The sequence below is a fragment of the Mytilus californianus genome, unplaced genomic scaffold (assembly GCF_021869535.1).
Source record: "Mytilus californianus isolate M0D057914Y unplaced genomic scaffold, xbMytCali1.0.p SCAF_5, whole genome shotgun sequence".
Taxonomy (NCBI): Eukaryota; Metazoa; Mollusca; class Bivalvia; order Mytilida; family Mytilidae; genus Mytilus; species Mytilus californianus.
In genome coordinates, this window is record NW_026262701.1 from 2,730,763 (window position 1) to 2,757,182 (window position 26,420).

The following is a 26,420-nucleotide window of genomic DNA, read 5'->3' on the forward strand; positions in this document are numbered from 1 at the left end:
GTTTTTCGTTTGAATTGTTTTCAATTTGTCATTTCGGGACTTTTCAAGAAGGAATTTAGACACAAAGTACCAATCTGACAGGCATATCTGATGTTCAGTAGTTGTCGTTTGTTGATGTGGTTCATAAGTGTTTCTCGTTTCTCGTTTTTTATATAGATTAGACCGTTGGTTTTCCCGTTTGAATGGTTTTACACTAGTAATTTTTTGGGGCCCTTTATAGCTTACTGTTCGGTGTGAGCCAAGGCTCCGTGTTGAAGACCGTACTGTGACCTATAATGGTTTACTTTTATAAATTTTGACTTGGATGGAGAGTTGTCTCATTGGCACTCATACCACATCTTCTTATATCTATATACAGAATGTGGGCATATACAGAATGTGGCGGGGTTAAACATGTTTGCATTTTCTTAAATTTTGTTTAGTATAATATTTTTAATGACAGATTTTCGATTGATTCTGTTAAAAAAGGTTAGTCAGGTTCACTGAATTTATTTTACACCAGGGTCATTTTCCAAAAGTCTTTCAATCTTTACTTATAAATTCAAAGTATCACAGCACATTGTCTGTACTTTAAGGTTCCAATAATATTTTGAATTGTGTTTTAAACAGCTCATCTAGATTATAAACGCCTGAAGAATGCCAAAACCGAAAAGTTGAGGGATTTTGGCGATATTTGTCATTCCATTGATCGAGGTTTAAAAAGGGAGGATTGAAATCTATAGAAAAAAAAACGTGTTCGTCTTTTGGAGATTTTGGAGATTTTGGAGTTATGTGTTAATGGAAAGTCTTTGATAGTCTTTTTAAAAAATCCCAACTATGTTTAGATTTGGGACGATTTAGACCTTGACATATATCATGTTAACACATGGCATTTATAGAAGAAAGTACATTGACCTCAAGGTTATATTGATTCTTAGTCTTGTGAGGTTACTGTCTTATTGACATTTACACACAACTTCTTTTCAAAAAATGAAAACAACACGTACGTGTTAACCAAAATGTTATTCAGGACCGAAAACAAATAATACATTGAATTACATTTGTAGACATATGAGTCATTTTTTATTATCCAATAATAATGTACAACATATGTACAATAAGCTCTATAAAACTTTAATTTAACCGACAAGATACAAAGGCAAAACTGATATCCATATTCATATAACACAACACATTTATATAAGAAAAAACAAAGTCATAGTAAAAGACAACAATTTCAGAAACAATTTAATGATAAATAAATGAATAAATGGAATTACTATTATTTTCAAAAATATTTACCTTTAAATTTTCCTTTTTTTCTTAATTTTTAATAATAGTTTTTATTTTTAGCGCATATTCCAACAAACAAAGTCATTACGTATTTATTTTTTTATAGGCGACATATGATTTGCAAAACAAGTTCCCCTTGATCGCCTCACGTATTTTTAAATGTATACAGAAAACTAAACGGTAGTACTTTCCTCGATTGCAGTCATCCAGCCTTCCAAAAGGATATAATGCCACGGAGACGATCCACCACTGAGGGTAACGCGTCGACAACACCAAAGAAACGCCGCTACAATTTGCGAGATACAGCGTAAGTCATTTAGAAAATGTTTTTTCGTTACCACATATTTTTTTCTATCAATTATTGTTGTGTATTTATACATACCGGCATAACGCAAGCCATGTGTGTCGTCCACCTGGCCAGATATTTAACCTATAACCATCGTGAAGGTTGATAAACATCTATGTATATGTAGATCTGCTGCAGCATTTTTATTTAATTTAACTTTTAAGATAGAACTTATGATTGTTTTTTATTATCAAATCACATGATACAGAAAATGAAATTTGTCCTTTGTATGGTGACAGCTGGATACTTTGGAAACGATGAGATTCGAAATTTCAAAGGAAATATTCCAATGTGGTAGGTTAAGGTTCATCATAACCTTTTGGCTAATATGGCCGTATTTACACCTCAAATTTTACTCTGAGTACAGACAAACCTGTGCACCTGGAAAAGTTTTAAGGCATGGCAGGAACTAGATAATTAAATTTCAAATGCATTTTATGTTTTAGAAAATTAGAAACTTGTCTGGATTTTGCTATTCATTTTTTTTCATTCCTGCAAAAGTTGCCAAAATAAACTAAGTTGGGAAAGAGGTTTGAGAAGCTCCCCTCACATAATAAATTGATTTAAATCGACAATAGACATCTGCAAACCATCAGTGATTTAAACTCAAGTGTTTGTTTATTTTGCTATCTTCTGCAGACTGGAAAAAAATGCACATCAAAATCCAGGTAAGTTTTTAATTTTCTGAAGTATAACTTTTATATATCTAGGTCCTGCCATGCCTATAAACTTTCCTAGATGCATCAGTTTGTTTGTGCTCATAGTAGATTTTGTGGTGTAAACACGGTCATATTTTCAATTCCTTTTGATGAACCTTAACCACTTCAGCTTTAGTTCTGAAATTGGCATTTAAAATCCTCTCATGCCATTACTCCATCAATAATAAATTATGCATAAGCCTTTAATAGAAGGGGGATGTTAACATTTGAAATTAAATCCTCGACATCATATGCATATCTATGGACAGAATAATTATTTGTAATAACTTGTTCTATGATGTATCTCGCTTGACTATATGGCCAATGAATGGTTAATTAAACAGTCTAACTGTAGGCTGTTGTGTCAATATAAGTTTTCTTCTGTTATTGTGATTGTTTTATTGTCTGGCTGTTTTTAGTTTTCACAGTGGTCTGTAAATCTCATATTCAATGTGCATGAAATGTTTGCCACTGGGCGTTAAGCAAGCAACAGTCATTCAATCTTCTGTAATTATAAAACAAATATGAACATTTGGGTTGAACTAAATACTAATGTTAACTTAATACCATAGATGACTAAAATATTGCTAAATCAGTATTTTTAACAATCACTAACGAGTGATTTGTACCGTCTATTTAATAGTATACAAATCCTCGATAGACTATTGTATTGGGCCGTGTAGATATTTCCTGCTTTAAATTTTTCAACAGGATATCTTCATACTAAATTTTAATCCCAAACTTTATAAAATTGACAGACGCGTAATTGTAAGCTATAGTTGAATACCAGTTTTGAGTTAAAGCTTACACATTATTTTTAAATGTATTTGGTCTTTGAGGTTTTATATTTCTTCAGTCTCATTATATCACTTTTAGCTTCTTATGTAATACTTGATATTGAATAAAATCTTGATCTTGTTACCGTTTACCTGTAGTCCCCCATTGATAGTTCATCGTAATCCGTATGGACTGAGACTATTATCTAAAAGAGATCAATAGTTCAAGGTTTATGTAACAAATAATCTTATCACTTGCTCAGTCCAGAAAAGAACTGAATTATATACTTTCAGTGTTTGATATAAGTCAATTAAGTTATTCAATGCATATTTTAGAGATGTAACTAATATTCCATAAATAATAGCCGTATATTCATGAAAGGAACGAAGAAAAAAGTCACTTACAAATAAAGCATTGTTTGTGTGTGTAAATTGTAAAGCATAGTAAAATACTTGTTAAAAATCCGAGATAAAAAATTGCAAATATAACTAGATACCCTAAGGATGATTTAGGCCAAGTTTGGTTTTATTTGACCCAGTAGTTTCAGAGGAGAAGATTTTTGTAAAAATTAACGGACGACGACGGACGACGGACGCCAAGTGATGAGAAAAGCTCACTTGGCCCTTTTGGGCCATGTGAGCTAAAAATAAAACTGTGTTGGCTGACATTCTGTTACTCGTCATAGCACTACAGAAAGCTGATATACACATAATACTATTGAAATGACACTTTGAGTCCAAATAATTAATAGATATATTTATATAAAAAATTACACTTAAGCATATATATGAAAATTATGATAGAATATATAAACAATGATTCTTTCTAATTTTTGTGTACAATAAAATTGAGAATGGGAATGGGGAATGTGTCAAAGAGATAACAACCCGACCATAGAGCAGACAACAGCCGAAGGCCACCAATGGGTCTTCAATGCAGCGAGAAACTCCCGCACCCGGAGGCGTCCTTCAGCTGGCCCCTAAACAAATATGTATACTAGTTCAGTGATAATGGACGTCATACTAAACTCCAAATTATACACAAGAAACTAAAATTAAAAATGATACAAGACAAACAAAGGCCAGAGGCTCCTGACTTGGGACAGGCCGGCAAAAATGCGGCGGGGTTGAACATGTTTTTTGAGATCTCAACCCTCCCCCTATACCTCTAGCCAATGTAGAAAAAACAAACGTACAACAGTACGCACAGTAAAACTCAGTTTAAGAGAAGTCCGAGTCCGATGTCAGAATAGAAAAAAAAGAAGAAAATAAACAAAATGACAATAATACATAAATAACAACAGACTACTAGCAGTTACTGACATGCCGGCTCCAGACCTCAATTAAACTGATTGAAAGATTATGTCTTCAACATATGAATATCAGGCACAATCCCTCCTGTTAGGGGTTTAGTATTATACCATCATAAAATATATGAGAAGAACATAACCCGTGTCAAACCTTCCTAGAATTATTGGGCGATTTTTTCATGACAAAATTATTACTATCTTTTAAAATGAGCATCATTTTCATAATTAACCAAACTGAATTGTATTACTATTTGGAATGTGTCAAAAGTTTAATTTTATCCATGCATTTTGATAATGGACAGTTCAAGTTTGATGATTCAGATTTTTTTTCACTCTAATAGTACCATTATAATAGCAAAGTATTGTGTGAAATAGAATCAGTTCGTTTCAAAATGCTTTATATTTATATATTTATTATGTTCTACTCGAGTATACACATGTATGTATTTTCGCTACTGTTACGCAGTAACTGCGGCTGAGTAGTATTATGAAATAAACATAAACATCTAAACAAAATATTTACCAGCTAACTCTCCAGCCACTATGAACCTGATTTAATGTGAGAATTTGTCTTATGTGTAGAGCTTTAATTACTTGGAAGTTTTAGGATTTCCTGTTTAGTAGAATATTCTGAACAATTATGTGACCGAACTTTCTTCTCTAAAATTATTCAATTTTTTTATCCATCTTCCCCTATCCCAAATCGTAATCGTTTTTTAACCGCTCTAATTCACCTAGTTAGAAAATAAATGTTATCGTAACTGGAAGGCATAATTTAATGTAACGCTTCATAATAAAAATACTTGTTACTCGAGCATGAACATTTATTTATTAGTTTGAATGTACGCTGTAATGTCTTTCAATTTGGTTTTTAAAACATTTCTTTCATAAGGATGACAAATATTGACATGGAGATTTAACAGGTTACATTGTATTTTTATGATTTTATTAGAGGTGAAATAAGGGGTATTGTTTATATTAGATTTTGAATTAAATCAATGAAAAGACCTTCTCTTCCTGTGTTTCAGAGCAAGACGGCGTCGTAAACTAGCAGAAAATCCAGAAGGGAGAACTAATACATTAACTGATGAAGAATTCAGAAATAAACTCCCTAATCTTGAAGAGAACAAACAACGTAAGTGTATTACAGTATAATAGAAGAACATACGAGGAATTTAGAAATAAGCTCCGTATTATTTAGAGCTAGTTGAAGCCCGCCTCCGGTTGCGGGATTTTCTCGCTGCGTCGAAGATCCAATGGTGGCCTTGGGTTGTTGTCTGCTCTTTGGTCGGGTTGTTGTCTCTTTGACACATTCCCCGTTTCCATTCTCTATTCCCTAATCTTATAGAGAATAAGAAATGCAAGTGTATTATTGTGCAAAGGGGGTAACAGACGAGGAATTTCTCAATAATAAACTCCCAAGTCTAAAAGTAATGTATTGCATTGCAAAGGGTGATAAATGGGAGGAATTCCGAAATAAAAACCATAATCTTTAAGAGAATAAGAAACGTTGGTGTGTAAAAGCGCAAAAAGTGATAACAGACGAGGAATTCCAAAATAAACTCCTTAATCTTGCAGAGAGCCAGAGAACAAGAAACGTATGTCTATTTGTGTGTAGGAATTCAGAACAAAAATTCTCCATAATCTTAAGAGCAGAAGTGCATTTCTGTGCAAAAGGGGGATGATCCAAATCATTTTAACATTCAGGGGATAATATTCATTATCTTACCTCCTATACATTTATAGGAATATGATTGGTTTAAAAGCAACCGCGTGGAGACCGTGTATATTTCATATGAGGTTAGTAGGCGGGGCTTATTGTTAGTAGTGGTGTTACTTCCCTTTATAAAAACAACACGGTGTTGAGGAAAAATCTGAAAGGTTTTAACAGACGGAAGAAATTAATGATGAACGATTGAAATAAATTCATAAAACACATTTAAAGCTAACAAGTTGTTATTGTTGGCATTTGTTTTTGGAAAGACCAATGGAAGTAGGTTCTTAATACTAAGTATTGAAGACTTAATAACTTTGATAGGCCACTAGTCTAAAAACCACATGTTAAGATAGTCGGTAAGATAAATTCGTTACATAGTGTGCTAGTGACCTAATACGATATATATGGTTCGCTCGAATCCCCATATGGAATTTACTGACCCCATAGATATATCGTATTAGGTCACTAGCACACTATGTAACTAATAGTACCTCAGATTCTTTGGTATCGTTAATAGCAGTTTGTTAAAGTTATAGCATTATTTACATAGAAGTGTTATCATTTATCAGCAAAACGTTCAGATTTTGGCAATTTAACCAGAAAAAGACAAGATAGTACAGCGGTTCTTATTACCCATATAAAAGCAGTGATAAGATATCAATTTCATGACAGAAAAATAGACACAATTTAAGATTGCATTCCAAATCCATGATTCTGAAAGTGTTACTGCATCTGGAAAATTTGAGTATAATGACACTTTTCCTGTTTATCAAAACTAATTGCTCTATTTAGAACAAAAGAATAGATAAAATATTTATGTATTTCTTCTATGTAAATCAGATGTAATCCTCTCATATTTTCGGGGCTGACGACTCTCAGATATGAGGGGATTACATCTAATGCAAACATGTTAAACTTGAATTCTTACAGTACTTACATGTCATAGGAGGTGGAGATTGAAAAGATACAAAAAGGGAGAGGGTGTCTGAATCTTAAGAGAAGACCGAGCTATTCGCTTGTTTCAGAGCGACTTCAAATAAAGTTTTATTTTCCGACAACTCACGTTTATTGCTTTTATCCTGAAATTTACGGCGGTGGTTTGAATGTTTAAGTGTTTCAGATCGATTTACATAGCAAATTCCAATATTAACTATTTGGCTCTCATTTAAGAATGCAAAACATATATTGTTATCCCTCTCTCTAGGGCTTTAATAATAATAACATATATTTTCATATTACAGCTGGCAAAGTACTCTCTGTTTCCAAAGTAGACACCCTGAAAAATGAGAACAGAAAGGCACATAATACCTTCGATTACGATCAAGAAGATGTCATCCTACGCCGTGGTCAGGAATTTAAAGTGGACGTACAGTTTGACCGTGACATTGATGTTGAATATGATAACGTAACTGTTCAGTTTGTGTTTGGTAAGATAGTGCAATGTCAAATTTGACAAAATATCTAAAATCATTATTAACTAAAACACATTTCATTTCCCGAGAATATATTTTCAATGATCAACAGATAAAACCATTTGTATGTATATAATCGTAATAAATAAATAGCTTAAAAAAATCTCAACTTTTCTGGATAAATAAATGAAGGGTGCCACATGAGGAGCAGGATCTGCTTACCCTTCCGGAGCACATGAAATCACCCCCAGTTTTCGGTTGGGTTCGTGTTGCTCAGTCTTTATTTTTCTATGTTGTGTTTTGTGTACTGTTGTTTGTCTGTTGGTCTTTTTTCTTTTTTAGCCATGTCGTTGTCAGTTTATTTTCTACTTATGAGTTTGAAAGTCTTTTTGGTATCTTTCGCCTCTCTTGTTCAATGCTGAATGTCCAGTGGAAACTATTTGATGAACCTTTTAAACAGAATTGAGAAAAAAAACATTATACACAAAAAACCATAAATCGATACGGTAGATACTGTATGCAAAATGGATTGACAGGATGAGGACAGGAAATTTTGTCTCTCACTAGATAAAGAGGTTATGATTATTAAAGATTGAGCACACATTTTGCATTATGATGCGTCACTGACTGACCCATCAAAGAATTGTTGCAAGTGTTCTCCACGTTCAGAAATCGTGGCCTCACTGAAGTTCTTAGGAATTTATAACATCTCCGTTCCGACCAGACACCTCATTAGCACGGATCTTTATGCCAGGCTTCAAATATAATAAATGCGCATGGTGCCGAAAAGTTGTTCTAATCAGTATATATATTTCTAGGATCCAGACCAAAAGAAAGTAAAGGAACAATCATACGTATACCTCTAAATCTTAACGGTACCATAACAACTACTGATGTCGGTAAATGTTGGCAGATAGTTACAGAAAAGAAGGAATCCCAAGCGTTAAGATGTGTCATTACAACGCCACCAGATGCCTGTATTGGAGATTACGAATTATTTGTTGAAACCAAACTGAACGATGACAAGGAAAGTTCCAGACATAAATTTGATGGAAGGATTATAATCCTCTTCAACCCATGGTGTAAAGGTAAGTCACATAGAACCAACCAAACTTAATCCCTAAAACCATTGTAACTTCTGCATTGACTTCTGTTAGATCACAGACTTAACCCTATTTAGGCAAGAATTGAATGATATTTTACAACCTGAATAAAAAAAATAATGGCTGCTGATTTATAAAATAGCATTTGGAGCTTAACATATTATACAGTTACGTGTTTTTAGTTGAAGACTGTATGTTGCCCTGTAGATGTCTCTGTATGTTTTCCTGTAGATGTCTCTGTATGTTTTCCTGTAGATGTCTCTGTATGTTTTCCTGTAGATGTCTCTGTATGTTTTCCTGTAGATGTTTCTGTATGTTGCCCTGTAGATGTCTCTTATGTTGTCCTGTAGATGTCTCTGTATATTGCCCTGTAGATGTATCTTGATTATTTGTGCATGTATTTGGATTGGTGTCTCGTTGACGTATACCCCTTATCTCCATTTGTTCATATAAAGTAAATTGTTTCCGTCATTAATCAATTGAATAAGATGAAAGACTAGATAATTAAACATCAAGGGTACATAGTTCCTTCGAATTATTATGGAGGAAATATCGAAAAATTGCTATCCTTCGTGGACTTTTAGATATTAGTTGTTTATTTATATAGTTTGTTAAATTTCCGATCGTAATTTAAAGCACATACATAAATCTGTATTTTGTTTAGTTTTCGATCGTAATTTAAAGCACATACATAAGTATGTATTTTGTTCAGTTTTCGATCGCAATTTAAAGCACATACATAGATCTGTATTTTGTTTAGTTTTCGATCGTAATTTAAAGCACATACATAAGTATGTATTTTGTTCAGTTTTCGATCGCAATTTAAAGCACATACATAGATCTGTATTTTGTTTAGTTTTCGATCGTAATTTAAAGCACATACATAAGTATGTATTTTGTTCAGTTTTCGATCGCAATTTAAAGCACATACATAGATCTGTATTTTGTTTAGTTTTCGATCGTAATTTAAAGCACATACATAAGTATGTATTTTGTTCAGTTTTCGATCGCAATTTAAAGCACATACATAGATCTGTATTTTGTTTAGTTTTCGATCGTAATTTAAAGCACATACATAAGTATGTATTTTGTTCAGTTTTCGGTCGCAATTTAAAGCACATACATAGATCTGTATTTTGTTTAGTTTTCGATCGTAATTTAAAGCACATACATAAGTATGTATTTTGTTCAGTTTTCGATCGCAATTTAAAGCACATACATAGATCTGTATTTTGTTTAGTTTTCGATCGTGATTTAAAACACATACTTAAATGTGTATTTCAGATGATTCTGTTTACATGGAAAACTCGTCGTACAGGGAGGAATACGTGATGAATGATTCAGGTAGAATATGGGTTGGAGGTAAATGGAGAAACTTTGGCAGAGCTTGGAACTTTGGACAGGTTTGTTACTAAAGTCATTTGAATACCATTGTATATAAAATCTTTTTATTTTTCTTTCTGTTTAATTTTTCTCTGTGTCTTTTTTTTTTTTACAATTCGTTGGTGGGAAGGGAAGTGTACTGTTATGCATGGCGCGGAAATGATGTTCGTATATTCAAATAATATTTAAACCAAAATGAAATACTGGTATTCAACATTTGTATTAATTACACATGTTCAAAATTTTATGTTCATCACCTCTACTCGATTTAGCATTTTTTGCTGTTGAGACGTAAAATACCAACGACCAATCAATTACAGCCGATTTCATTGAGTATGTAGGAAAAGGTATTATCTTTGGTTAGCTTGTTTGCTAGCTGAACTGTGAAGTCTTTATTAGGTTAGGTAAACTACCCTCCTTTATGAGTAGACTAGTCCTACAGATAACCAATTCTATCTGTCTGTCGTACTAGTCTACTCATAAGGAGGGTAGTTTACCTAACCTAATAATGATTTCACAGTTCAGCTAGCAAGCAAGCGAACCAAAGATTTTACCTTTTCCTACACACTCAATGAAATGTAATGTTATTGAACTTACTTGATTTGCGTTTATCCTTTTAAGTTGTGTCCTGCATTTTTTCTTAAAAGGATTTGATTTGATTTTTGGTGTATTTACGCCACTTTTAAGCACCGCTTTTGGGCTATTTCGTGGCGGCCAGTTTTTATTGGTGTAGGAAGCCGGAGTGCCCGGAGAATACCACCGACCTTTGATAGGAAAACTGTCAATCCTAGTCAATTAAGATTGGATTCGAGTGCACCCGCACGAGCGGGGTTCGAACTAACAACCTCAGTGTTGACTGGCTAGTGATTACAGTAGTAACTACTTAGACCACTCGGCCACCGAGGCCCCCTTCTTAAAAGGATAAATATATTAAGACGAGCTCCGAAAATCACATTTCAGAAATATTTTGTGTTAAATGTTGGTTTTTTTTTTAGTAAAGGAAAAGGGTTTATGCACTTATAAAATAGATAAATGATATGAAATATTAAATGACATTCCTTATTTGAGCTACCAGTCCAAGATTTTACAAGATAAACAGACAATAGCCATAGATTTTAGACATCCATTACTGAATAAATTTGGACAATGAACAATATTTGAGGAATAAAATACTGAATCAGTCAATTAATACGTAGCTGAAAATTCATTTTAATTTTACAAGGACTGTTTTAACATTTATGTTTCATTTTGGGCGGTCTCTCAAAATCATAACAGTTTGAAAGATATCTTAATTTTCAAGTTCTAAAACAAATAATACTTTGTAGTTTGATGAGCCTGCATTAGATGCTGTATTCTATCTTCTCGATAAAGCTGAGTTATCGGACGAAGCGAGAAATAGTCCTGTATCCATCATTCGGACAATATCGGCATTTGTGAGTACCATTTACCTTGTTTTAGTTGTTTATTAACAGTACAGTTTACATTATAAATTGTCGTTTACTAGTATTGGCAGGTATATTTTCTGAAAAGTTTCAGAAATCCAGGCATAATCCCTAATCAAATCAATTTTTACTTCGTTGTGAGCTCGAACACCAAACATATGAAGTAACATTCGGCTTAGCTGCGAGATTTGTATATGAGTGAACGATCGCGAAAGGTTTATATTGTGACGATTACATTAAATCTTAAAACTCCTGTGACAAATCGTTTCGATGTCACAAAGCTGTGGTGTGAATTATGAGCAGAGCTAAGCAAATAATTGAAGACGTAGGAAAATGCTCAAAAACTTTAAAAAATGACCAATGAATGGAACCTCGGTCGTCCTTATTTCTAACATTGTGTCATGTATAAATTTCCATTGTCCACTTCGTATCTTATTTTCAAAATGTGTAATTAAAGGTAAACAGTTTAGATAACGATGGTATGTTGGAGGGAAGATGGACAGCAGAATACCCTGAAGATTGTACAAAGCCAACTGCATGGACCGGAAGTGTCGCTATCATCAAACAATATATGGAAACCAAGGAACCAGTCAAATATGGACAATGTTGGGTCTTTTCCGGTCTGACTACGACCTGTGAGTACATTGATACTAGTTTTTTATTTTTGTAAGAAAAAAAAGGGGGAGATACTCGAGATGAAACTAAAAACCATAAATCGAAGAAAGACAGACAACACCGTGGATAGAAGAAAAAGACCAACGTGCACAAAAAACTTTATAGAACAGTGCACAAAACATTATTTAGAACAGTGCATAAAACACTATATAGAACCGTATAATACCGTAGAACAGTGCACAAAACACTATATAGAACCTTGTTATTTAATATAATTCATATACAATGGTTATCTGTCCTTGAATTCGAACTCTGATACTTCACATAGAATTTGGGGGTTGAACTAGATTTCAAACTCTAGAACCCTGCAACTTGCATAATTGTCTTTCAAGGTTGTGCTAACATTTACAGAATTGAATTTACAACATCGTTTTGTCAGCACAACATTGTAACTACAGTAAGACTGACAGAAATAAATGTTTTAGAAGAAATTGTAACATCATTATGCTCCGAAATAGCACAGATCAAGGAGTACATGACATATTAGATGGTATTGGCCTACAGTGTGGTATAAAGTTGAAGTTTGTAGGGCTCTTGACTGTTATTATCCCTCATTTACCATGAACTTAATTTAGATGCCAGGCAATCGAAACCGCCATTAGTGTACAGATTGCAACTAAAACCATAAGAAGATCCAAAAAGATAATAACCCAAATGTTTCTGGGGTATAGAAATATGGTCGCTTTGATTGCCTTCCTACTGGCGGTAAAACCGTTGTCAATGTGGGACGTCAGTTTAGCTGTGAGGGTTGTATAAATTCGCAATCACGTCCGGTCAGAATGTGGATGTTGAAATCGATTGGTATGCCTACACGATCTGTGACTAATTTTCAGTCGGCCCATGATATATGACATGTATGTAGAGCTATTGGTATACCTACACGATCTGTGACTAATTTTCAGTCGGCCCATGATATATGACATGTATGTAGAGCTATTGGTATACCTACACGATCTGTGACTAATTTTCAGTCGGCCCATGATATATGACATGTATGTAGAGCTATTGGTATACCTACACGATCTGTGACTAATTTTCAGTCGGCCCATGATATATGACATGTATGTAGAGCTATTGGTATACCTACACGATCTGTGACTAATTTTCAGTCGGCCCACGATGTATGACATATTTTACATTGTAGTATGTAGAGCTATTGGTATACCTACACGATCTGTGACTAATTTTCAGTCGGCCCACGATGTATGACATATTTTACATTGAAGTATGTAGAGCTATTGGTATACCTACACGATCTGTGACTAATTTTCAGTCGGCCCACGATGTATGACATATTTTACATTGAAGTATGTAGAGCTATTGGTATACCTACACGATCTGTGACTAATTTTCAGTCGGCCCACGATGTATGACATATTTTACATTGTAGTATGTAGAGCTATTGGTATACCTACACGATCTGTGACTAATTTTCAGTCGGCCCACGATGTATGACATATTTTACATTGTAGTATGTAGAGCTATTGGTATACCTACACGATCTGTGACTAATTTTCAGTCGGCCCACGATGTATGACATATTTTACATTGAAGTATGTAGAGCTATTGGTATACCTACACGATCTGTGACTAATTTTCAGTCGGCCCACGATGTATGACATATTTTACATTGAAGTATGTAGAGCTATTGGTATACCTACACGATCTGTGACTAATTTTCAGTCGGCCCACGATGTATGACATATTTTACATTGTAGTATGTAGAGCTATTGGTATACCTACACGATCTGTGACTAATTTTCAGTCGGCCCACGATGTATGACATATTTTACATTGTAGTATGTAGAGCTATTGGTATACCTACACGATCTGTGACTAATTTTCAGTCGGCCCACGATGTATGACATATTTTACATTGAAGTATGTAGAGCTATTGGTATACCTACACGATCTGTGACTAATTTTCAGTCGGCCCACGATGTATGACATATTTTACATTGTAGTATGTAGAGCTATTGGTATACCTACACGATCTGTGACTAATTTTCAGTCGGCCCACGATGTATGACATATTTTACATTGAAGTATGTAGAGCTATTGGTATACCTACACGATCTGTGACTAAATTGAGGAGGCCCACGATATATGACATATTTTACATTGTACATAGTATGTAGAGCTATTGGTATACCTACACGATCTGTGACTAATTTTGAGTCGGCCCACGATGTATGACATATTTTACATTGTAGTATGTAGAGCTATAGGGATACCTACACGATCTGTGACTAATTTTGAGTCGGCCCACGATACTGATTGTAGTATGACAATTGATAGGCATTATGACGCTGAGGGAGAACCTTTAGAATACTTAGACGATTCTGTTTGGTAAGTTTTCTTTTAAAACCATCAACCTGACTAATAAAGTTTTATTTTCCTTGACAAGTTTTTTTTTAATGTAACCCTAATAATCCAGTGACTCGTTATAGTCCGCTGGTCTACGGTGGCTTTCTTTAAGCCTAAAAGGCCTATCCAATGAAAAATCGTCAATTATTCATTAGGAATGAGCTCGTGATTTACATATATCGACAACATTAAGCTAACAGCTGATTGGCTCTCTCCACCAAAGTGCGCCGATGAAAATTCAGAATTTGTGACGCGTTTTTATCGTATAAAGTGTTCAGTGTTTTATAAAAAGATATTAAATATTTTGTATTAACAAAACTGATATAGTAAGCTTTGAGTGTTGTTGTGGTTTGAGATGTCCAAAAACACTTGTAAGGCAATTGGTGTTTGAGCAAAATGAAACTGTGTGGTTCTTTGCTACAGATATCATGTACTCTCATTGATTCATTGAGCTACACTTTTGGTTTTTTTTTTATTCTTGTTTGTTGTTTTATTGTTGATGGTTGTAAGTAATTTTCAGCCTCATTGATGTATTGCAGGAATTTTCATGTTTGGAATGAGTCTTGGTTTAAACGATATGATCTCCCAGATGGTTATGACGGTTGGCAAGCTCATGATGGAACGCCTCAAGAAACTAGTGAAGGTATATAAGCTTTGCATTATCAGTTTCTCCTGCTCATGATGTAACGCCTCAGGAAACAAGTGAATGTATGTAAGCTTTGTATTGTCAGTTTCTCCTGCTCACAATGGAACGCATCAAGAAACCAGTGAAGGTTTGTAAACTTTGTATTGTCAGTTTCTCCTGCTCTTGATGGAACCCCTCGAGAAATTTGTTAAGGCATGTAAGACTTGTATTGTCAGTTTCTCCTGCTCATGATGGAACGCCTCAAGAAACCAGTGAATGTATGTAAGCTATGTGTATTGTCAGTTTCTCCTGCTCACGATGGAATGCCTCAAGAAATTAGTTAATGTATGTAAGCTTTGTATTGTCAGTTTCTCCTGCTCGTGAAGGAATGCCTCAAGAAACCAGTGAAGGTATATAAGCATTTTATTGTCAGTTTCTCTTACTCTTGATGGAACCCTTCAAGAAATTTGTAAAGGCATGTAAGATTTGTATTGTCAGTTTCTCCTGCTCACGATGGAATGCCCCAAGAAACCAGTGAAGGTATGTAAGCTATTATGTATTGTCAGTTTTGTTGGTTTTAAAATGTACAAAGACGCATAAGAGCAGATATCATAAATTTAAAAAGAGATAATTATTGTATAAAATACAATTGTTATTAAAGTGATTTGTAAGTTCATTTTTAGTGAGTTGTTTAATCACCCACTACAAGCCAAATTGTATCTTGTAAATGATTTTATAGTTGTCATTTATGATAATAAATGGACTAATTTACAGTTTTTGATGTTTTGAATTCCTATCAATAGTTTACTGATGATGTGGAACCAATCCAATAATTATGTTGCTTTTTAGGTGTAATGCGATGTGGACCAGCTCCTTTACGTGCAGTTAAAGATGGCCATGTTTACCTTAATTACGATGTTGGTTTTGTGTTCTCAGAGGTCAATGGAGATAGAATTGTTTGGGAGGTAAAATTGGTTCTTTTCATATAGTTCTTAAATTGCAGGATAATTGATAATAAAAAAAATTAACTTAAGATGGGAATTACAATGCTCGTACTATTAAAAGTTTGGTTCTTACAAAACAATTGTCATATTTCCTCCAAGGACAGCTAACCTACCCAATATATCGAAGTAGTAAAAGGTGAATTAATTTGACTTGCTTTTTAATTACTTTGTTGGTGTGACATGAAAGACAACTTCCCCGTTTTGGTCAAATTCCCTTTCAGAAATTAATTCGGGCTTAGGCTGACACCAAACAAAATCGTGGATGCGACTGCATGATATTCAGACAAATCTGAAATATGGATCCATTGGAAATCATGGTAGTATTTAAACTCAAATGTATTCATTTTGATCTCGACAGCTGAAACAAAAAATATTTTCCATCAGTGAATTGTGAAATATTTTCATTAGGTTTACTTGATAATGGTCAGTTAGTATCTGGTCAGTCTGTTTTCAGATTGTTTGATAGCTGTAAAACCTACTAGACACATGTTCATTCTGGCAACATATTTCACGTGTCTTTAATTTTTAAAGCAATTGCTTTTATGCCATCGCGTATGGCCATCTTTGTGACGCAAATCAGAGACTCCGCCCAGATCAAGCCATAGTATTTTGTTAAACAGGCTCCTGGTCTGTCATTCTTAAACACCTATGTATGTTTTCTAATGCAATACATAGCTTGAAACTTTTGAAAAACGTTAGTGGATTTAAGAGGTTTCAGCATATGTTCTTGTAGATGTATTTTTGTATTTACGGGGACAACCGTTTGACTATCAAAAAACATAGAAGTCCGAGTGAATAAAGTGCATTTTTATACCTGCGATTCCGTTCTCCTTTCGTACGATGTTTCAACAAAATATCGAATCATTTCAGTTGTTGATTTAGTATTGAAAATTTTACTGAATTATCTCTTATTAAATACGGTTTTATATGTTTAATTGGTGTTTCTCTAAGAACGAGGCCAGGTGCTCTTGTTCATTCATAAAATTATCGTTCATTCATAAATTTATCGTAAAATCAAAATCACTACACAGGTTATACGTAGTGTTAAATGATTACCTGTAATCTAAAAATAGACAAACTTAACTGACCTATTTTGTTGATTTGTTTGCGCAAATAATTTAGCGGAACGAAACCCTTGTTAAAAACATATAACAATAAGTTCGTTTCCCTTTTTTGTCATAACTCCGTAAGATTTATCGATCACCTTACTAATGAAATGGACCCGTCAAAACGTGATAGATGCCAAGTCCAGATGAAGAGATATTTATAATTTGGAATTTTCTAGTTTCATAGATTGAAAAAAAGTACGTCCTTTTGGATATCATAATCAAAACTGGGTATGCATGACAAATGATGAAACCATTATCCTCGTCTTTCCAGTGGAAGAGTCTACTACGTGTGTTGACACTCGATGGTCCACCGTGTTTGCAATTTTATTTCACATGTTTTCGAAATATTGAAGATCATTTTTCGCAATGTTTCCTGAAAATTGATAAATATCAAAGCAACGAAGAGCTGTTTGTTCTTGTTCGTATATTGACGATTTAATGTCATGTTTGTCTGTGATGACCCCCCTAAGGGCCCTTTTCGGGATTGCATGAGAATTATAGTTATAAATCTCGTACCGCATGAGGATGACACATATCAACTGAGCAATAAAGTTTGGGAGTTAGTTTTAAGAAATGCAGACAAAGTAACATTATGAAAATATTTTTAGTAAGCTGAAATATATATTTATTTTTTACATGTTTATGTCTTGTAAGATATTTTATTTCTTTCCCGTTTTTCAACATTTGCGTCTGGAAAGTTGAAATGTTTTAATTGAATGGTTAAATTTAAATTGATTATGATAATTGTTAAAATTAAATCAATATAAAGGAAATTATTGCCCAGTTACAAACACTACCAGGGGATAATTTCTTTTTGAGTTATATGTTTCAGCATATGTAAATTTGACCCCAACTTTAGCCTGGTAAACGTGTTGTCTCCTTGTGAAATATAAAACATATCAAAAATGACTTTCTGCTAAAGTCTTTTATTGATATAAAGTTAAAACCTTCTTACTTCTCACTAGACAACACTCCTGTCAGGTTGAATTCTTATATATATGTGGATGAAAAAGTCCCCAAAACATTAACATGGCAGCAATTGCTTTTACAGCCTTTAAGGCTTTGATTAATTACTCTTATTGTCAGTTAACTCATAGTTCTTTCTCTTCTGTTAACAAATAATGAACACGTTGACCGATAGTCTGCTACGATATTTTTGTGTCTTAACTTACGAGAGATGTGTTGTAGCGGTATAAGATCCTTCAAAACCGGAAAAGTCGTCTGCTCTAAAAGTTTATAGACTGTGCCTTATTCTCTATGGTGGCAATTTAAACTGGACTGGATTGGCATTTCGAATTATGTATGTATATCGGGACTTACGTGCCATGTCGATACAACCGCTCTCTCTCTCTCTCTCTCTCTCTCTCTCAATTGAGAGTATGCGATCTTTTGGGTTTTATTTCTTTGTTTAATATATTCAAACTGATTTTTCTAATTTGAAGATCGGTTAACTACTGTTACCTCTTATTGTTTATACTCCCTTTGTTTTATTTAAACATATTGTATTCGTGCAAAGCAAAATGGATCAGACACATATAAAACATACTTATGAAGTTTTCTCAACATTACAATATATATAACAATACAAATTGAATGTGAGCATGCATTATATAATATAAATAACATAAACATTAATAAACTATACTGAAAAAAAGGAAAGGGGATACAGAAAGAACGACAGAGATTAGGATAATGATGATGATGATGTGTATTTTACCTATGTTGATATTATACCAAGTTTTGTTTTTTAACAATTTGCACATTTTGATCAAAGGAAAGAGTATCTTTCCCAGAATCCAATAGTTTTATGTCCAAATTGCATCCTTCGGGAACACAGATAAGACCATTAAACAGAATAGCCCTTTCATTTAGATAGAAAGGACAGTTAAAGTAAATAACTCCCATTGTTGTCTGTTTGTACTAAATGCTATGACATTTGAAGTGATTGTATCCTTAAATACAATATTCATAAACTTTACGATTTTTACAATTTTTTTATGTTTAAACATTTTAGATCGTAACTTGATCTTAAGGACTGTTTTAGTCTAAACATTATTTACAAATATAAAAATAAATAGATGTCGTATCAGAGACAACTATCCATTGGAGATCACATGACGTAGATTTAACGTTTGTAACTTGTATGCGTAGATGATTTGTTTCTTGATGCCGATAATTCGTGTCCATTGGAAAACACCTGCTTTGAATTTGAAATTTGTCTCAAAGATTCATAAATACTTGCATTCAATGTGAAAAAAACAACAATTATCCAAGCATCCAATCCCAGTCTAAAACGTGTATGAATTAGAATGAAAGAAACATCAGAATAAGTAAAACATTTTAAAGGAATTTTTGTTTTCATTTATATGATTTGTTTGTTTGTAAGACAAACATTCTTCCATTTTAAGATTGTTTTTTTTTCATATTGTTGTATAGCAACTTGTAAAGATATACAAAAAACAATTTATATACTTTTGTATGGGTTTAGTGCTGTGATTGTCTACATTTGTGTATTATATTTCTACCTTAAGGTGAATGAAGATAAAGGTACTATGGAAGTCATGCAGATAGACAGACACTCTGTTGGTTGGAATATAAGTACAAAGGCAGTTGATAGTGATGATGTTGAATTGTTAGATGATCAATACAAATACTCAGAATGTAAGTTAGACAATACAAATACTCAGAATGTAAGTAAGACAATACAAATACTCAGAATGTAAGTAAGACAATACAAATACTCAGAATGTAAGAAAGACAATACAAATACTCTGAATGTAAGTAAGACAATACAAATACTCAGAATGTAAGTAAGACATCTTTAAAAGAGAGGCGGATAATACCAAAGGGGTATTCAAACACTCAAGTCTATAACAAAAAACGAAAATCTACCAAAAGACAAACAACAGAATACAAAACACAACATAAAAGAATGTTTATTGATTGGTGAACATACATAAACTCTCTTTCATGATTTGATAAAGCTATGAAGTCGTTGATACAAACTAGATTCAAAAACTGAAAGGGTATATGGTTTATTCTCTCTACGTCTATCTTTAAAGACTAAACTGTTGGTACACCTGTCTTACCTTAATGACAAATATAGTGTTGTCCCCATTAGACGATTATTAGGTAATGAATACGTGGTAAAAGCAGTTTGCCAATGTTAAAATCTCTTAATTATAATTTGATTGATTGATCGATTGTTGTTTGCTTAACGTCCAGTGACAATATTATGATTTGAATAATCAAAACCAAGTGACTACTGAGGGAATTGTATGAACCCAGAAAAGAGCATTGACAGGATAAGCGTATACTGCTATGGTATTTTTTACATACATAAAAATTGAATAGCTTACATTAATCGTAATACATATCAACATTTAGAACATGTCCCCCTGAAGAACATTAACATAGAGTAGTAAGTTCAGTCAGTTCCAGCAATACTTGTATGTTATTTGTAGAATTTCATATTGCATTGCTTTTCAGATTCAGATGAGGAGAGACGAGTTGTTAAATTCGTAAATAGGTTTAGTACACGTCGCAAGGAGAACATTTATAAGTTGGAAACAAAGAAGGAGATTGATTTCAATATATTACTGCCACACAATGCTATGGTTGGAGAAGACTTTTCTGTATATGCCGTGGTGAAGAATGTAGCAGATGAGAAAAGGGATATCATTGTAAAATCGACGCTTGTTAATTCTTTCTATACTGGCCTTCCTGGTAAACGTGTGAAGACCATGAAATTTACTGAAAGCATTGAAGCTGGAGAAGGTGATTTACTTCTTATTTTATTAACCCACTTTACCTAATTAGTTAAAATGGAATTTACTTTGTTTGTATTGTTTTCATTTATGAACTGTGAATGCGAATTGCTTATCTGTGGTAAATATAGAGATCATCTTTGGGGAAAGACCCAATCAAAATGAAACATAGATCTGATCAGTTCTCATTTAAAAAATGTTAAGTCTTACTAATTTGTTTCCCCCCCCCCCCATATTTAAATGAAACCAACACTGTATAAATATCGTGCATTGGTCGCACTGCAAACCTAAATCTATAAATATGTGAAAACATAGCATATTTTCACAATTATTTTATTCAAGAAAAGACTTTGTAGAAATTTCTATTATTTTGATATGGTCCTATAATTGATCACTTTCATTTACAAATATATTTCCTAATTGAATCCCTTATTATATCAGCATTTTTTAACATAGCTTACATTTGTCCTTTCAGAAAAGAAGATAGTTTTACCTGTTACTTATAAAGAATATGGACCTACCATGAATCCAGAAGCTCGCTTCCAAATCTTTATTACTGGAAAGAATGTAGCTACAGGCAGAATGCATGCCATTGAAGAATCATTTGTTCTCAATAAACCTGAAATCATAATTGAGGTATGCATAGAACCCTTAAAAAGTGTACACAATAATTTACGTAACATGTTGTGGGTCCTTAAATATTGTTGAAAAATTACAATTTAAAACATGATATTTTCTAGATTGTAATTGCTGTAACCTTGAAAACGTTCTCGTGTATTGGAGACCTGATGAAACAAAAAATTATGAAAAGATTCTCGTCTTTGGTACTATAAAATAGCAATATTATTGTTGCTACTCTGTCTTTTTATCTACTTTATAAGGAAAAGCAGTTTTTGTTCTGACTTTTATTGCATTCGATTTTTTTTCCGTATTAGATTGATATATTTGTACTTCTTTATGTCTAATTTAGGTTCCAGAAGAGGTGGAGTATGGTGAAGAGACTGAAGCAACTTTAAAATTTACAAACACAACAGGGTTTAAACTGACACAGTGTGCCTTTTATGTGGAAAGTCCTGGCTGCTTAGATGCAGTAAAATTAGAGCATACGTAAGTATTTTCATAATCACTCACTCATCCTCTTCGTGCCTGTCAGCACATAAGGCCTCAACCAGTAGAGGCCACCTTTGCCTGTCTTATGCCTTCTTCTCAATCTCCTTCCAGGTTTTCCCAAGGTCTTTCATCTCAGTTTTTACCATTCTGCGCCAGGTCTCTTTTGGCCTCCCTCTTTTTTGCTACCATCAGGTGTCCATCGCAAAGCAATCTTGGTGATATCCTCATTTCCTTTCCTCAATACATGGCCAATCCATCGCCATCTCTTCTTTTTAATATCCGTCTCAATACAACACTGATTGGTTTTGTGGTACAGGTCTTTGTTGGTTATAGTATTGGGCCAGAATATCTTACAGATTTTCCTCAAGCAAGTGTTATGGAATGAGGAAAGCTTTTTCATGTCTGATTGGATAATTCTCCAGCATTCTGCCCCATATAGAAGGACTGACTTCACATTGCTGGTGTATATTCTAATCTTTGTTTTTCAGACTGATTGACCTTCTCTTCCATATGGGCTGTAATTGGCAGAATGCATATCTGGCTTTGCTAATTCTGGCTCTTATGTCTTTTGCTGTTCCATTGGTGTTACTTAGCATGCTAGCATGCTTCCAAGATATGTAAAGTCCTCAACCTCTTCTATGATGTTATTTCCCAAGTACACTGGTTGTATTTTGTTACTGTTGATGTTCATGAGCTTGGTCTTCTTCTTATTTAAAGTCAGGCCTATACTTTGTGCTGTTTCATTCAGTCTGGTGGTTTTGTTCTGCAAGTTGTTCCTGTTGCTGGAAAGTAGACAGATATCATCAGCAAAATCTAAATCATCAAGAAAGGAATTCATTGTCCATCTGATGCCTGTGATTTCATTTCCCAATGTTGTTCTCATACACCAATCTATTGCTGTGATGAATAAGATCGGAGATATTATACACCCTTGTCGTACTCCAGATGTTACTTGGAACCATTCTGACTGTTGAACATTATGTAATACACAGCATTCATAGTTGTTATAGAAAGCTTGTATTAAGGTGATTATTTTAAATGGTACACCATATGCTCTAAGGATGGCCCATAAGCAACTTCTTTTAATACTGTCAAAGGCTCTAGGAAAGTCGATGAAATAAAGGACTAGTTTGTTTTGCCACTCTATACTTTGCTCTATTACATTTCTGATGGTAAAAATATGGTCGATACATCCTCTTCCTGATCTTAACCCTGCCTGCTCTTTTCTCAGAATTTCAACTATAGCATCATCTATTCTGTTTAGTATCTTGCTTGATACTGACAGCAAAGTTATACCACGCCAGTTGTTGCAGTCACTACGGTCTCCTTTCTTCAGTAGTTTTATTATGAGACCCTTTGCCCAACAATTGGGAATAGTGTCATGCCTCCAGATATGTCTAAACAGTTCATGAAACATGGTTGTGCTAGTTTCTATGTCTGCTTTAAGCATTTTAGCTGTTATTGCATCTAAGCCAGGTGATTTCCCATTCTTCAGTCTGAGTATTGCCTTTCTGATCTCATCCTTTGATACTTCCCCAATATCTATGTCTAGTTCCATTCCAAACTGTTCTATAATTGAAACATCTACCTGGTGTTCTGTGTTCAATGTTTCTCTAAAGTTGTTGACTTTCTGAGGCTAGTACTTTACCATCCTTGGACTTAAATGGTACACTAGAGCTTGTCTGTTTACCACTTAGTTCTTTCGTGATTTTTGGCAAGTGTCTCTAGGTATATTGCCTTATCTGCTTTTGTTTTACGTTTTACTTTTTTGTCTTTGACTGAGTATTCTTTCCTTAGAGTAGTTTGGATTCGTTCTGATTTTGTGCTATTCAGTTTTGTCTTTATGTCTTTTCTCTGCTGAATGCTAACCCAGGTGTCATCACTTATCCATTTCTTCCTTTCACGTTTTCGGTGTCCTAGAGTGTTTCTTGATGTTTCTTTAAACACAGTTCAATCCTACTCCATCCGTGTTCTAAGCTTTCTACAGTGCTTGGCTCATTGTCTTGTAGGTTTTCTAACACTTGAAATCTGTTTCTGAGCTCGATCTTAAATTTCTTCAGAATTTCATGTTGTTTTAGTTTGACTGTGTCGAATATTTCGCTCTTGTTAGTTCTATTCTTAACTACTTTTCTTAGCTTCAGCCTAATTTTACCACAGATCAAGTGATGGTCACTACCACAGTCTGCTTCCCTTATAGCTCTCACGTCACAGAGTGAGTTTTTCCATCTTCCGTTTATCATCAAATGATCTATCTGGTTTTTATCACGAGCATTTGGGGAGTTCCAAGTGATTTTATGGATGTTTTTGTGTGGAAAAAGTGTACCTCCTATAACAAGGTTGTTATCTCCACAAAAATCAACAAGTAGTTCTCCATTTTCGTTTATAGCGCCATGTTTGCCCATTACTCTTTCTCTATCTAAGTTGTCATTTCCTACTTTAGCATTCATGTCACCTAAGACTATAAGGATATCATGTCGTGGTGTTTTGCAGGTAATACTTTGAAGTTTCTCATAAAAAAATTTTGTTGTTTCATCATCTGCATCATTTGTTGGTGCATAACATTGCATCATTGTCAACATGGCATATTTGGAATGGAACCTTGCAACAATAATTCTCTCATCTACTGGTGACCATTCAATGAGTGCACCTTTAGCCTTTTTGTTCATGATGAAAGCAACCCCTTTGTGATGTTTATTATCCTTTCTACCTGAATATATAATAGTTTCATCTGTAGATGTAGTAACAAATCCACAGTCAGTCCACCTGCATTCGCTTACTCCAAGAATATCAATATTGTACGATTGCATCTCTTTGACTACCTGGGCAGTCTTCCCACATTCATATATGGTTCGTACGTTCCATGCTCCTATCTTTAGATGTTCTTTCGGCCCCAGAAGGTTGCTTTTCCTGTTGTTAGCTTCTAGAAAGCTTTCACTAACAACGTTCATGCTGTTGCCTTGACAACGTGCATCCACTGGTATACCGTTGCAATTGTTTATGTTTACTGGTCTGGTTTCCGTGACTAGAGTTTTTTTTTATGAGACGAGATAGTTAGTCTTGTGCTCAACCCCCTAACCTGAAGGGACAGTGGATTTGTAGTTGAGGTTCAATTCCTCTAGATCGAATGCCAACCAAAGCTTACGAGCAAAGATCTACCCGGATTGGTATCAGAGTTGTCTCTCCTAGATGTATTGCCTTTCTGGGCTATCAACCCCCATCTGACCGACTATTTACCCATAACTGGGACAAGGTTGGTGAGTGCTAGGGCATATCCACACGCCGGTGGGCCTACACACTGCATCTATGGAGCCCTTGTTGCTCCCCGATCTCCATCAGTTTGGCCTGGCCTCGAGTGAGACCAGTATCCGTGCGTTACCACGAGGAGGCACCAGTGGAGTCTTGGTAGAGTAGAGGCTATGTACTGACAGGAGAGACTGACGCACTCGGCTCTCTTTTCACATACAATGCTAGTCAGCGGCATAAATGCACTAGACGCATAACACTACCCTGTGGTTTTCACCACCAACACATTTTCATAATGTTAGCTTGTTTATTAATTTATAAATGTAGACAACGATTATATCTATATTGTTTCATTTATGCAAAAGACTCATTATTAGTTTCACAGTTTTTATCATCGTTTTGAAATTCTTGTCGTTTTTTTTTTGTCATTTTAATCAGTGTTTGAAAAACTCGTCACATCAGAAACAAAGAAAGTAAATTAAATGAACAATGCTATTCGTTACCGTTAATGTTATTCTAAATGGAAACATTTGAATATTTTTCATTTAAGAAATTGTCTTTCGAAAAGAAGTTAAACATATATCTAATTAAAAATGTGTGGGTTTCTCTTAATGAAAAAGTTAATCTTGTCTAACTATCTTTGAACTTTAAATTGCATCAAATTTTTAAACGTAACTGTATTTATTTTTGCAGGCGATCGCTGTTGCCAGACAAGGACTGGTCAGAGACTGTTAAACTAAAACCAAGGAGAAAATACCGATCGAGACGGGAAATCGTGGTCGAGTTTACCTCCAAAGAGATTGTGGGCATGGAAGGCAGCTGTCGGTTTAAGGTGGTTAATTTGAGATGAACTTAGACGAGGTGTGCTATGATCTTATCTGCAATCAAAAGATGATCTCATCATCACATTATATCATCTCTTCGTGTGGCTGCTATATCATTACGTACATATATGTCTATCTGATTGTTCTTTATATAAAAAAAAGTTAAATGTATTAGTGTATTTTTAATTCCCCGCAAGTAACAAGAGTTAATGTTCTTAGTACACAACTTTATTCTTG

At 34.2% G+C, this 26,420-nt stretch overlaps 1 protein-coding gene across 1 annotated transcript; it reads left to right on the plus strand.

Moving 5' to 3' along the window:
• The first annotated feature begins 1,377 nt into the window (after window positions 1-1,377).
• LOC127702988 (hemocyte protein-glutamine gamma-glutamyltransferase-like) lies at window positions 1,378-26,353 on the plus strand. Its single transcript, XM_052207353.1, has 15 exons — window positions 1,378-1,579; window positions 5,431-5,537; window positions 7,361-7,546; window positions 8,350-8,619; window positions 9,919-10,037; window positions 11,343-11,450; window positions 11,917-12,094; window positions 14,348-14,483; window positions 15,041-15,144; window positions 15,976-16,091; window positions 19,771-19,900; window positions 20,729-21,016; window positions 21,482-21,642; window positions 21,977-22,113; window positions 26,053-26,353. Exons 1-15 carry the CDS (start codon window positions 1,500-1,502, stop codon window positions 26,207-26,209), a joined length of 2,277 nt encoding a protein of 758 aa, XP_052063313.1. The 5' UTR covers window positions 1,378-1,499; the 3' UTR covers window positions 26,210-26,353.
• Window positions 26,354-26,420: the final 67 nt, after the last annotated feature.